Here is a 15,482-nt window from a genome sequence, read left to right as displayed (position 1 = left end):
ACTTTGGCTGCCTTGAACCATGTCGTGCCAAGCAATATCAAATACGGCGTATCACTTTCTTTCATTTCCATAACCACAAAAGTGATGCACAAAACTAGTCCTTATACACAGATTACCTAGTTTTGTATAATTCCTAGTGTTGGATCCTTCTTTAGTCTGCCATTTGCACTTAAAAAGGTGTAGGATCCAATCCAAAATCACATTCTCTTATACATGAACTAGGGTAGGATGTTGACTCTAGATCTGCCATCCAACAACATATCGAGTAGCTCCTGGCCATGAGACTATGCCTTTAATTTTGTCGTGCTCAGTAATAGACATCTTTGGTCTCGGCATGATATGCAATTGTTTTTTCTAAATAATGGCTCATTTCCTCCATGGGAACATTGATGGTCACTAGATCACTCTCTGACATCAATTCCTTTACCAACTTCTCTTGGACTTTCACCACCATGTGCAATAGTTGGTCTACTGTGATTTGAACCTGTGCCTATTTCAGAGCTTCGAACAAATTTGTGGATAATTTCTCTATCCTAGAAATCATACCTTCAAGCTACAGTTTCTAAATTTCCTCAAATTGACTTTCTAGTATTGATCTATTTTCATTGGCAAATGGTATCTCTCCTTGTTGTGTTACTCTCATAGGTTACACATATCTCTTTGCTGTATCTACCCCCTATATCTTTTGAAAATCTTGCATGACTCTAGTTCTCACTTCTTCTTGATCCTTCCATCTGATGTGTTTTTCTTTCTAGTTGATTATGCCACATTTGGAACTCAAACTAGTCCTTTTAGCGAATGGCTACTACGAGGACTCTGACCTTCTGTGGATCGTCTAGTACCCTCCTTGATCATGTACATCAAGTAATATGATTGCGGGTTTCTTGCTAGATATGTTTGATAGTTCTTCAATGATCATATTGTTCGCTTGGGGCTGCCAGCATGTGGTTGTCATTCTCTTTGAGCATTATTTCCATACTAGGTGATTGGGATATCCTACTCCTATCTATGTTTGCATCATAGAGGGCACTAACGATGGCCATTTGCAAGGTAATAAGTGCAATTTTTATCAACACCAAAATTTTGTGCCCAAGCATTTGTCTTGTGATTCCAATTGTTTTTCTCTTGATCCTAGTTGTTTCTAGTAGTTTTTTCTCTACTAGATTTGTGCCACCTTTTGGCTATAGTGGGTTCTAACACAACCTGGTTTGTATCGATTGCTGGAGTGCATGGAGCTTGCAAATTCAAAATTCATATAGGTATTTCGATTATACCAATAGACTTTTGTTTGGTGGTTTTTTTGGTGGATTTGACAACCCATTTTTGACACTGCTTTGGTGACTCCAAATTCTTCAATTTATCATTTAATAGTATTCCGACTTCTATAGATGTGTTTTTCTTGTATTCTATTTCTTCTTCCTTTTCTTTTCTTTTTCTTCTTCTCATCATCATCCAAATGGTTGTCTAACATGCTTTTTCTATATCCTATTTCTTTAGTGCCTTTTTTTATATTCCATTTCTTCTTTAGTTTCTTTTTCTTTTTCTTCTTCTCATCATTATCCAAATCATTTGGATGTTTATTATTTAAATGTTATTCTTCTTTAGATTCAAATCCAAATCCTCTTTATCAAAATCTGAGCCACTCTTGGAATCAAAATCTTCCTTTCTTGACATTCTTTTAGATAATCCATATCTTCTTTCGGCTTGTTTCATCAAGTCGATCAAGTCATTGAATCTAGATGCTCCAGTCATCAAGATGTGTAGGTGGAACTACTTCTTGTGCTGAAACTGGACCCTGTGGTGGAACTAGTGGAAGTAGTGGTACTTGAACTCCTTGAGATGGATCCTATCCTCCTTGTGGTGGGACTACGCCATGTGCTCCAAGGGGTGGTATTTGCATTCCTTGTAGTGGGACTACACCTTATGGTTCGACGGGTGGTATTTGCCTCATATTTGCACTCCTTGTGGTCCCTAGGCTGGTTCATCTATAGAATTTGTTGCTATTGTTGCGGTAATTGTCATGCTTGTTGTAGTTATTGTATCGTCGATGGAGTCCCTAACCTTTGTTTGTGGTTACCAATCATAGGCTACTATGTGTGTTGCTATATTCCTCATCTTGTCGAATTCCACTTTTGAATCCTCTACTATAGTTTCCATAGGTTCTTGTATGACTCTTCTGCCATCCTCCTAGTCATCAAGGTTGAGTCTTGCATTCGCTCCCGTCACTTGACTACAATTGGTTGATTGGTCCTCCATGGGCCAATTCTAGCATTCAAGTGATGGCTACAAAAGATGGATGTCTTCTCAACTAGTCTTTGTAACTTGCTATATCTTTGACATTTTGGTTAACTGTTGGAACTCTTCATCCACTAGTAGTGGTTCATCGAATCCGAATCCAACAATCACTATTGGTGTGGAACTCTTTTCTTGTTGGATTCACTCCCATTGGAGGTAAGCTTGATATCGCGTCTTGTGGGATATCAAATCCAGGTCATCTAGTTTGTCTGACATGTGGTCTCTTGCATTTCACCATCCAAGCCACTAATCTCCTTGAAAAATTCTTTAGACTAATTAGATCCAAAACGTCGCTCGTTTCGATGTTGTAATCATCGAGTCCCTATTTCTTTTCAGGCCTCTGGATTCAAACAACCCTCTACTATAGATTGGAAACTAATATCTAATTGCTCAACACAAAACATCAATGCTTTCAATTAACAATTTATCATTTGAGTCATGAAAATGTTAACCTTTAGTTGTGTGTAGAAATGTTTGCATCATCTTTCACATTTGCAAACTACATTGTTCCACAATTGCTTTGCCAATGAAAATGGATTCTTTTGTCCATGTGTTGGGTCTTCAAAGGCATTACCACTCGTAAACTTGATGGAGTCTTCAAACCCACACAATCACCAGTAATTAGAGGGTGCTAGTACTCTGGAAATATGACCAAAAAGAACGCATGTCAAAGTGAATGTAGAACATATTGATCAAACACGAAGGTGACATATGATTCATTCTTATGTTGATGAATATAAAAACTTTCATTGAATTCCTTTGAACCCGTCAAAACTACATCAGATCAATTCCAAAATATACCATCTCTAAATTATAAGATAAATAATAGTAATATTAGACTTCCATAACCTGAGAAAGTGTAAACCTGTGTCATTTCTCCATAATTCTATCCCAAAAAAATCATGGAGTTCTCCCATATCCTTTATGTCAAACTCTGAGGTGAGCTGACTCTTAGTTTCTGCATGAGATATCCATTAGAGCTGGTTATGATCAAGTCATCAACATACACTGGAGCTGGTTATGATCAAGTCATCAACATAAAGTACTACAAGAAGGATGTATTTTGTAGTCTTCTTGATGTACTTGACCCATTTGCGAGTTCAAGCACAATGACAACATGTGCTTTGAAAAACGGTTGAAATATAATTACAGTAGAGAAAGATGAAGTCCAATGTGATTATACAAGAACTACATATATAATTCAAAACAATTGAAAATATTAGAACTCAGTAATCATTGCTTATCATTCAAAAAATAACTTCCTTATGCAACAATACCCTCATAAGATCTGAATCTAAGATATGATATCAAATGCATATGACAATTGGTGATGCTTCATATCTGCAAAAGTGTAAACCATATACTTTACGAATTATAATCTAAATATTGGTTTATATTTAATCTATGTGTCAATATTTGTCTTCTTCTGCCGTATGGACTGGATGATAACTAGACTTAGGATCAATCTTGCTAAGGACCTTTCCCCTCTTCATATATGCAATTGTGAATGATGTATTTTATGGATTATTACTTCTTTTGCCTTATGAACCGCATGATAACCAGACTTAAGCTCAATCTTGTAAAGGCCTTCCTCTTAATTTGTCCAATAGGTCATTTACCCTAGGAATCATGTATTGGTTCTTTACCATAACTTTTAATACACGATAATCAATCCACATTCAATAAGTACTAGTTTTCTTTTTTTACCAAAAGAGTAGGTGCTCCATAATGAGAGCTGCTAGGTCTTATTAAACCGCTTTCTATCAACTCTTCAACCTATCTTCAAATTTCCTTTTCTTCTATCATGTTTATTGTGTATGGTGCTTTACAACATGGAGTATTACCTGGTAGGATTTCTATCTTATGTCCAAGAATTGAACAAGATAGACCAAATTGTAAGGCCATCTAAAAAGCAATCAAAAATTTTAGAAAGATGATTTCTATAAGTAGGCTTTGTGAAAGGATTGGTAGCTTTAATCGTATTCATCAACATATAAGGTTCCTTTTGTTTCCTTATTATTCGCTTGGCTTGACTGTGCTTTCGTATGAGACTAATCTCTCTCTTCTTGAACTTTTCAAGCATAATTCTTGCTCATCCTTTACAATCCACATTTGATGTGAGTCACAATTTCTCTTAGGATTGTATCAATGCCCCCAAAGCATACCCAAATATTGTCAACTCTTTGTGGGGTACCACTAAGAATCTTGCCTATCCTTGTACGGCTTAATTATATTTTCCAATTCTCTAGTACAATTGTACTTTGCCTTTGTAAATGCAGCCTTAACTTTATTAGGGGAAGTGATTGACTCTAATTTCATAATGATAGTGACCTTTTTGAAATAAAATCATGTGTAGAATAGTGTAGTTGGAGTCTTCCTCCCCTATAGAAAGTTGGTCAATATATGCCCTTCTTTATTGCACTTTTAACACTTAAACACCTTCTTCTTAGAGGTTCTTTCCATTGGCCTTAGGTGGACAATCTATCTTTTGAGAGGTTTAAATATATATTTTCTATCAAACTTCTTATTTTGTGGAAAGGCATGAACTATTCTAGACCCTTTCCTTCCTTTTGAATATCATCCTTCCTCGTACAATTCATAACAAGTGATATGGCAGAGCTATATGAGCACGTATGTAAAACAAATTAATATTTGCGTTGAGCTTGGAATTTAGATATTTGTCATTCAGGTTTTATAATAATCTATTAGTTGCAGTGGAGTTCGCCAAAATTGGTCAGTGTACGCTTAGATTGTACGCTTAGATTGTAGCCTTCTCAAAGTGTCTAAAGGCATCCTAGTATTGCTTAGCCCACCAAAGAGCTACACCATCTACCAAATTATTAGCATCACATTTGATTTTTCTCTCCAAGTTCTTCCCATAGTGGCACTCATGTCCGAATTCTGCATGAAGTGCATAATGATTGTTCTTTGAGCGTGGATACATGTAGAAGATCCCCCATAATGATGCAATTTTTACAAAGAGAGAGACACATGACATGAGCCTTCAAAGCTCTCTCTCTCTCTCTCTCTCTCTCTTTGTGGCATGCACACACACACACGTGCACGTGCATGTGCATGCATATGCACATGCACATGCGCATGCATACGCACACGCACGTGCACACACACACGCGCACGCGCGCGCACACACACACAACTTTGCTTTCCAGAGACTTTGGAAAATAATGCTCTTTCTTTTTGTTTTAAATGAAATAACTTGTAGAGGCTCAGCTGAGTATATGTACATATTATTTTTGTTTAAACCTTACAAGAGTGCAAACATTGTCGATTCATGCTGTAGATATTTGTGGATTTCAATGTTGCTTAGAGTCTATCATTAACAGCTAATGCGAATGCATTATTTTGAAAGTTTGTAGGCTCACCATTTATAGTCATGACTTGTGTCTTCTCTCTAACGATTGAATGGGACTATAGAACTTTGACTATTATGAATTCTCTTTGACCTAATTATTTTGCAAACCTCCTCTAGGTTCTAGTAATGCTCAGTCTATTGCAAGGCTCTTATAGGCCTCTTTATAAAGTAGCCCTTTTTTTTTGAAGTGGTTGATGAGTTCTCTTGGTGCTTTCTGTCTTTAATGGGGCTATTGATGTAGCCTGTATGCTCTTTGTAATGCTAACATGGCTGCTCTGAGTCTAAAATTGGACCAATGCTCCAATCGTAGATTGTAATCATACACTCTCGACTAGAGTATAGATTCCAATCATGGATAAATAGAGCTTTCTTTATAGCACATGACTGATGCCATATTTATTAGCACTTCCTTCTTAGCGATAGTGCTATAGTGGAGGATTGGAACTCCTTTTTTGAATTTCTGCGTGTAATTTTTAACAATTAATTACGTTTGTTTTTTGTGATCATTGACTTTTAATAGCCCAATGCCATGTAAAAAATATTTTTCTTTCTCTTTTGGATCCAAAAGTGCTTGCTATACTAGGAGGCAGTGCCCATGTGCACTTGTGAGTTACTCTTGTTTCAGTCCATGGGCACCCCTGCTGGAATATTGTTTAGCCTTGGCTATGGGGCATTATATTGGGGCAAAGCTTGACTACTAATCATGTGTTTTGAGACATTGAAGCTATTGAGATGTGCTACAAAACTATGTAGTTCAATTCACGTACTAACATGTCCAAGCTCTCTACAACATATGAGTCCAATCATGACTAAAGATAGACTTACAACCTAGTCTTTTTGTTTGCCTAAAGACGATTGTGTTGCACCTTACATGCTATAGGATGTCAAAACTACCCTACCCTAGTTCTCTAACACGTTGAAAATTATTTCTCTTAAAAAAGAAAAAAATCTCTAACTCTACTAGAAATTGTCATGCCACAATTTGATGTGGGGCTTGAAGAAACTTGCTTTCTTCTTTATATATGGGTATTCAATATGTTTGTAGATTCACTATCATAACCCCCTTTCTTTCTTTCTTTTTTTGAAGAAGAATCCATACAAGAAAGGGTTTGATCTTTGAGTGAGCACGTTCTCACAGTTCACCTCTAGTCCTTCCCTCAATCGGTCACACAATCTACAAGACAATTTCCTAACTCTATCCTAATAGGCCTAGAGCGTAGCCAAGCTCTCATACCATTGAAACCAAAATTAGGAATTCTCTTAAACACCAAGGCACCACTTGATGAATTGAAAGAAACCAAAAGCACAAGAAGATAGCGACATCAATTGGGTACAATCCCACCCCCTTAGATGACTAGCTCATGCTTTTTCATTTGGAGTATTTCAATCTTTCATTAAAGCACAAGGAGCCAAAATTATCCCTTCCCTCCCAAAAAACAAGGGATGCTTTTAACATTGCAGGCTTTATCTATTGAAAAGTGATTTACATCCTATCATAACAAAAGTATTGACCATGGCATACGATATCAATATAGTACAAAACCTAGCATATGGCCACATGAGATACAGCATGCAATAATCGGTACCCTCACACTACTCCATCACCTGTATTCAAGACACAACCATATTAGTAATAGTCGATAGAACGAATCAATTGCACTCAACATGCAACAATCAAATGTAACACCAATAACACTAGCAGCATTAGTTTTAACATGGAATCGTCATAATACCAACCTTATAGCATTGCAAAAAATAGGTTCAGTTAAGTAACCCCAAGTAAACCATGAAAAGTATCCAAAGTGATGTAAGAATAATAATTTCCATACATGAAAGCCTTGTTAGCATCCATCGTTTTAACTATGGTTTGTAGTACTGGACCTTATAAGCCCCATAAAAAAGGTATACACAAAATATGATTAGGAGTTTTGTCACAATAACAAAGTACAAATGTGGGTTTAAAACATGTATTCAAGGAACCCACATGTGGGTTTCAAATCCATTAGTACTTAAGATGTTGACACAATAAATTAGGCCTTTGCATTCATCTTGTTAATGGATGTGGGATTCCAAATCGTTGGATTTTTTTTTGTAAATTTCCAAATTAGAATTAAATTTAGAAGAGGTCATCTAATGCTTCTTAAATTGAGTGTACATTTGATCCTTATGCCATGTAGGTTAGGATGCATGTTTTTAAGGCAATTCTTTTTCGCAATATTGATCTTGTCTTCTTGAATGGCTAACAAAAATGTTACTCAAGCAGTTACATTTTGGTAAAATTTGCAAGACATCCACCTTATTATCCATGAGCTAAAAGGGGGCATGTAGATGTTTGTCTAGACTTTATGAGCCATCTTTGACAGGATCTAGGATCTACTTTTTCTTGTTCATAAAAATAGTAAATTCAATATTGCTTCTAGACTTTAGAAATCGTATCATAGTCCATTGTTTGAAATTTATGAAGCCGTATTTGAGAAGATCCTGTTACTCTTCCTCATTAAAGGTAACATTCAATGCTTTTGCATTGTGTAAATAAATATCATCCCTAAGGAAAGGGTAAGATTTGAACTCAGGATGTTGTCCACCACATGTAATTTGGCTATAGAATAACCACTATTGGTTCAGAGAGTACCTCAATAGGAATGTTAAAGCAAAGTAGACAGTACTAGCTGTGACAATAATTCATGTTTAAAGACAAGCTTATTGATCTTCAAATGTCTTTAATAGTGCTTTATAGTATGAAGGTTAGGATGCGTATACTAATTATGAGTGTTTAACAATGAATTTGAATGCGCAGATGGAGCTGTAATTGATCATCTAGACTTTATGAAGCCCAACTTTGGTTGCTCTTATTAACAAAATAGGAAGTTCAACAATCGCAAATCAATTATTTGGTTTTTTTGAAGCCATATTTGATAAGATCTCCTTACAATTCTTCACAAGATATTATTGTTAATGCTTATACATTGTGTAAATAAATGCCAAGACACATAAGGGTGCAATGATAAAATCATGCTACTTTCAAATGCCACATACTTGCATATGCTCATGGCTTTCTTTTTCATAAGAACGTCAAATAGGGTTAGAAATGTGGATGTCAACTTGTTTTACAATCCTCTATTGAGCATAATATTTTATGTCTATTGGAAGTCCCAAATGATGCTCTTTCTATGTTATGTTTCTCTTGGTTGGAAGTGTAAATTTGTAGCCACAAATTCACATATATTATGATATGCTCACATTTCTCCCTTAAAGCTTGAGACATGCTTTTTATTTCAAAGAAGACCACATAAGTGACTCCTTTTCTTTCTGAATAAGCTAGCAACCTTCAATAAACTTAGGATCACTCCAAATTTATGGGTTCCCAATTACAAGCCTCATAGAGTAGAGAATATGTGATGCTATAAGTCTGTTCGTAAAATACAGGTTTTGTCTTTTCTACTTGAGTTTGAATTATAATTTGTGATTAGCTTAAGACAAAGATATATGCTGAAGTTTTTCACTATTAGAGAGGCAATTTGAATATGCCTATTGCACATTTTACTTCATAGTTGTTCACAGGTTTATGCATTTGCTTTAAAAGTATGTAGATTATGGTATGGACCTTTTTCATCATTTTAAAAACTTTTGGGGTATGAGGAGGGGGCAAGAGGGTTTTTTAATTGCCATGAAGGGTCTTTCTATTAAAAATCAACAAAAGAGATGTATTTAAGAGTGGGTATGTACCTCAAATCTTTCAAAATGATATTATGAAGCCACTTAAAGATCTTCATGGTCTTTGAGTAATGACAAAGGAAAAGAATAGGTTGGAGCCCTCTTCTATGAGTGGTCAAAGGGTGATCCATGATCTAAGCACATGTATTTGTGTTCATATTAATTCATGATAGATGTTGTCATGATTTATGTTAGTTGAGTGACGATGACTTTTGCATAGTGCAAATGAGGTTGAGAAGAGGATATTTCCCCGTGTTGCCTTCCTTGGTTTTGGAGCATTGAAATATGATGTTGACACTTATCTTATAATGATGTTCATTCACCTTAGGTTTCAATTCTTGCCCTACCACATTGATAATTAAATGTTGACATGTCACAACATAGTTCTTTGATGTTGCAAAGATATAAGACACAACGAAGTGAGAACAACCTTGATGTTGTAAATATTGAATATTATAAAGGATTCAATGCGTTGACTATAAGTGATTGTTAAAAACTATAGATGAAAGCATTTTTTTATAGCAATTCATTAGTCTGCCCCCCTCCCATGAATTGTATTGATTTTATTGTGTGGTGACCCCTCCACTCTAGTGAGACAACTCAATAAGAAGCAATGGGATGATTCTTGTCGGGCTCCAATAGGTTGTGCCAAGAGCATGACTTAACTTCAGTTCACTGAAAAGAAGTGCAAAGGCTAATGTGTCACTCGCATAAAAATTGTTAATTTTTAAGTTGATTGGTTATAGCATGTGCATGCGCAAGACTCTTGTTTTGGTGTTGGGAAGTGTAAATGGCTTGGAGTGGTTCATTATAGTATTACTAAGGAGAAGCCACCTATTGTAGTAGAGAATAGAATATGAAGTTGTTGTTTTTGGGGGGGAAATTAGCAAGTGTGGATATTTCCAACTTGTCAAGAATTCATTCATGGATATCGAATAGGGGAACTCAAAAGATCGCTTTTTCCAAGCCTCAAGGACCTTAGTAGAGTTTAGAGAAAATCACAAAACTTGGGGTTTCAAAAATTTAGAAGGTTTTTCTTGAGAATATGAAGATGCTTTAGCTAAAATATAACTAAATTGTCTAAAACTTTGAAGGTTTTACAAAATTGAGAAGATATTTTTAAAGGTGAAAATGAGAATGTTGGAGGCTCATTCGATATAGTTGGGAGGCTAGGCAGGCAGAGAGAAGAGAGAGAGGAGGCGTTTAATTTTGGGTGGCAAGACGCATAACCGCCGGCCTTTAAAGGCTTTTAAGGAAGGAGTCGGGGGGTTGGGATAAGAAAGCGGGATTAGATGAAAAAAGTGCGGTTAAGGCGGCGTAAACGCGGGTTGTCGACAGCTGGCGACCTCGCCAACAGCGCCCGTATATTTAAGAATTCATGATGATTAACGGCAACGGCTGAGGTGGTGGCAATTCTTATTATTATTATTATTCCGTTTATTTGTTTTTGAAACATTTTCTCTCTCTGTGGGATGCAAAAAATGTATAGTTAGTTGGACCTTGGGGTTTTGCGTTTGGACCTTTCATTTTACAATTTTAGTAGGTTTCTCTCTCATCGGGATCTGAGTATAGAATTTGCCTTGTGTTCCTTTCTCCAACAGATGTTAGTCGCGGATTCAGTCTCGGGATTTTTGGGTTTTAGACTCTCTCTCTCTCTCTCTTCCTCCGGGGGTTTTAGTCATTCTCTGTCATTGTGCGCTAAGAGACGTTTGGACGGCTTTCTCTCTCTTCCGGAATGACCCCTGCCACTCTATTGTGTACTATGCTGCAGGACGCCTTTCTCTCTCTTCGGGATTGAGATTGAGCCCTTTTGTTTTGTTTTGCTTCTCTCTGTTTACTATTGACTCATCTTCTTCTCTCTAGGTACTCTCTCTCTTTGTGTGCATAGGATCCGCCATAGCCAAATAAACAAACAAAAGACAGTCTCCCTTTGATCGGCCAGCCTAGCCTGCGCCTGCCACCCTGTCTTTCTTTCCCCCCCCTGCCATCGCCTATCATACTTTGCAGCTTTGCCTCACCCCTCCTTTCCGCCTCCCTGCACCTTCTGGATTGGGTTCCCTTCTGCTCTGGGTCAGTTGCAAGGGACGGCTCGCCCAGACCCATTCTCTTTTCGTGGGTGGGTGCCAGTGAGGAAGAAGGGGGTTGGGGTGCAGGAAATGCTTGCGTTTTTGTCGCGCAGGTGCGAAGAAGGTGGGAGGGGAAGCAATATGTCGCTGCAGGGTTGAGCTAACATCACCTTGAAGGCCTGAGATTGATGAGCCAAGATTGATTCATGAGCGTCCTCCTCATCGAGCCAGACTTGGATATTGGCAAAACCGAGCTTTCTCTCTGTGTGCCGCTTCTTTTGCATGTCGCGGGTGTAGGTGTAGGTGAGCGAGGGGGTTTCGAGCCTCGCAGAGCTCGTGACAATCTCTTCCCTTGTCAGCCACTGTCGATTGCCTACGAACGGGGGAATCCGCAGTGACAGGAGCTTGTGCTTGTATCGGATTGGAACTCCGAGTCGCCAATTTGGACCTGCGAGAGGGGCATCTCATCGACATCTTGCTGCGCATGCGGGGTGCATACAGCAGGCGGCCTGAGCCTGCGGTAGAAGGCCCCTTTGATCAAACTTCTGGGCTGCTGAGAATTCTCATCGCTTGGAACTTCAGGATGAGAGCTGGCTGAGAACGGTGGGCTCGACGTTGAAATATGCCTGTGACCGTGCTGAAGATTTGGACTCATTTGAGATGGAGGATCACAGGTTGCTGCAGCGTGCGTTGTATTACAACGCTAAGCTCGCTGATATCTAGGGAGTATTCACAGAGAGAGGAGCAAAAGATCAGCGGGAGTCGTTGCTCGAATGAAGGTGCAGGAAGTGGCTTTTTAGGGGTGAGCTCGCAAATCGCTGATCGAATGCAGTTCCTGACAGGAACGAGGAGCTCGGCGAACTTGGGAACTAGCCTTTGCGCGTTTCTTGTCCTTGTGTCGTACGTTCTGGCCTTTTCTCATGCGGCCGATGCTATTGCCGACAGGCATGTGTTAGAGGAAATGCATCTCAGCACCAGTAAAATTGCTTTTTCCATGCGGATTTCTGCCTCGGATTTGCAGGCTAGGCAAGCTCTTGAACAAAAGATCCAGCAAGCTGCTTTCCAGCAATTCGATCATCACAAGACAGGAAGGGCGTACAATGTATCGGTCACTGATGCCGGGGTCTCCAGCGATTCTACATTCCAGGCTATTCGTTTGAGGGTGGGCAGCTTCAGGAAGTATGGAGTGGATATCAACGAGTTTTCCATACCTAGGGCATGCGTCGTGAACCCATCACCGGAGAGAATTTTGCTCGTCTACGCGAGGCTGCTTAATGCTTCCTTGTTCCAGAGCTTGCCGCAGGAGCTTTCCGTGGTATCACCAGTCGTCGCTGTCTTTGCTTATGATGCTTCGAATCTGAACAGTACGCAGCAGCTCAACAAATTAAGCATCACTACGACCACTACGCCTATATCTGTTCAGATTCAACCCCTTGAATCCAACCCGAACATTTCTTGTGCAGCCTTCGACGAGAACTCCATCGGCGTGAATTACAGCTCTTCGGTGCAAAATGTCTGTAACTTTACCCATTTGGGTGCCTTCGCTCTCGTGTCCAGCACACCGTTGCCACCGCCACCGCCACCGCCAGCGTCTGCGCCCCTCACTGTTCCTCCCGCAGGGAGATTTCCCAGAAGTTCGAACACCTGGAAAATTGTCGTTGGTTCTGTTATTGGAGGTTTTGCATTGCTGGTCTTGGTGAGCCTTTTGGCCTTTGGTATAGATAAGCACAGAAAGAATGCAAAGCTTGCTAGGATGGAGGATCAGGCGGATCAAGGGGAGACATTGCAAACCGCTTCTATTCGGAATTCGAGAGCCCCTGCAGCGGGTGGAACACGTACGCAGCCTGCTTTGGAGAGTGATTACGTCGCTTGAACGGGCTATTCTTCTCATTAATGTCATCACGGGAGTGTCATCGACTTTAGCTACATAGATCTGAACCTTGGACACCTCTTCCACATGGGGCTTATACTGAAATTGTTCATTCGGAGGTCTAGAGCGATTGTTGATCGTCACGAACTTGCGAATTCATGGCTCTCTTTTTTCTCTGAGCTCCCATCTGGAAACTTATGCCGGCCAAAGAAGTGATGTCTGTTTGGGAGGTTTTCTATTTACATGCAACGAATAACGTCTTGATTGAAAACTTTCCACTCCCAGGCGAGCAGACAACGCTCATATTTCGGGCTTGATTGTTCTTGGGCAGCTGCAATTGTTTGTGGCTGAATTTCTTCTTGATGAGCCGCTTGTAGGTGGTTGAAGTTGCTAATAAGCTGGCGTCCTTTCTAAAAGCAAGTTTCTGATGGGGTCCTTTCTAAAAGCAAGTTTCTGATGGGGTCACGGGTGGCCTTACCTCAATTACCTTGTGTGCATATTCTTGTGTTTGTTTGTAGATTGAGCTTACTGCTTATGTTGTAATTTTCTATTCTTTGTTCAGATTGGTTCTTGGATGTTTTGGCACATCCAAACGAAGCATATTAGTTTTGTGATGCCTCTCAACTTGATGTGTCTCTCTGTTTAGAGAGCTGTGGACGACAGTGCTCGCCATTAGTTTCTATATTGCAGTCAATTGAAAGAGTTGAGGCTTCACGTTTTGGTCACCTTGCATTGTGGACATGATGGCTATGATATTTGGCTTTTCCAAACGATGAATTTTGTTTAGTTCTCTGATGTCTCTTTGTTCGCGATTATATTTTATTGTTTTTCTGGTAACAACAGTGCTTGCCACTGACTCGTATTAAGGAAACGAGTGAGGCTGCACGTTTCCACACCTTGCCTTGTAGGCATGGAGGTTTGGAAACACACACATTACAAAAGTTAGCTAGCGCCATCTAGAGTTTAGTCATGCATGCGAGTTTTATGGACACTTTGGTTTTCTTGAGTAGCTGCCCTATACCCCAATGAGGGCGAACTCAGTGATGTCTTCTGCCTAGCCGTGAGTACTGGTTTCAAACTTGCAATTGACTGTAAGAGTTGAGGTTTCACATTTTGTTCACCTTGCATTGTGGACATTAGGTTGTGATATTTGGCTCATCCAAACCATGGATCCCCTCTATTTGATTGCCATACTGTCTGTCTGTTGACAGCGGTGTGTACCATCACGGAAATGAATGAGGCTGCACGTTTCCACCCTTGCTTTAGAGACATGAAGGTTCAATTCCAAGATGTACATATCACAAAAGTTAGCCAGCACCATGAACAACACTTCTAGAGTTTAGTCATGCTTATGAGAATTTATGGATGCTTCACTTCTCCTTTGCAGCTGCCTCATATCCCAATGCAGTTGTGCTTGTGTGACACAGATGTAAAAGCTGGTGTGCACATGGTACTAACCATTGCCACAATGTGAAATTCTCCACGTTCTTAATTACAATTATTTGTGTAACGAAGCTGCGGATGGAGTTTTCTTCTCTTGTGCACATATTTCCTCAGAATCTTAAGCTCATTTGGAAATGCCTTGAATTAGCGGAAGCCTTGTCTGTGTATTCAGATTAGAGTTTCTTTATTGCACGCTTTCTCTTTGAAGCCAGATCAATAGTCTTTTATAAAGGTCCAGGGATCATTATAACAGCCTTGCTACACCCAGTCTCTTGGCTGCTCTTGTGTGCATGCTCTTTTACGAAAGCTTAAGCTCATTTGGAAGTGCCTTGATTTTTTAAAAATTTATGGATGAAGGCAGATCAATAGCCTTTCATAAATTTCAAGGCAGCTTTATGACAGCCTTGTCTATGTGATTGCAGGATGCACTAAGCCTCTTGGCTGCTATTGTGCATGCTCTTGTACAAGAGCTCAAGCTCATTTGGAAATGCCTTGATTTTTTGTAGATTTACCGATGCCTTTTATGGGTATTCTGTTTTGAGTTTCTTTAGAACTACAAAAAATCTAAATTTGTACGACTGGATACATGCTAGTCTTACAAAGATATATCTTATTTAATCAGTAGTCTTTTATTCGGGATTTTCCTTGAACTTTTTCCCTAGCATCATTAGAGTTTCGTAATTGCACGTTCTCTCTTTGAATCAAGATCAAATAGTCTTTT

The 15,482-nt window shown here is 39.1% G+C and overlaps 1 protein-coding gene across 1 annotated transcript; it reads left to right on the top strand.

Moving 5' to 3' along the window:
* Window positions 1-11,279: 11,279 nt before the first annotated feature.
* Window positions 11,280-13,967, top strand: LOC147901574 (uncharacterized). Its single transcript, XM_087374310.1, has one exon. The coding sequence runs from the start codon at window positions 12,071-12,073 to the stop codon at window positions 13,319-13,321; it is 1,251 nt and encodes a 416-aa protein (XP_087230436.1). The 5' UTR covers window positions 11,280-12,070; the 3' UTR covers window positions 13,322-13,967.
* Window positions 13,968-15,482: the final 1,515 nt, after the last annotated feature.

Source organism: Dipteris shenzhenensis, chromosome 5 (assembly GCF_047967505.1).
Source record: "Dipteris shenzhenensis isolate YYH24624 ecotype China chromosome 5, Dip_SZ_1.0, whole genome shotgun sequence".
Classification (NCBI taxonomy): Eukaryota; Viridiplantae; Streptophyta; class Polypodiopsida; order Gleicheniales; family Dipteridaceae; genus Dipteris; species Dipteris shenzhenensis.
The sequence above is the reverse complement of the archived record's forward strand: the minus strand, read 5'-3'. Positions and strand labels throughout refer to the sequence as shown.

Excerpts from the sequence above, each read along its gene's own strand:
- LOC147901574 (XM_087374310.1), top strand. The coding sequence starts at position 12,071 with ATGCCTGTGACCGTGCTGAAGATTTGGACTCATTTGAGATGGAGGATC.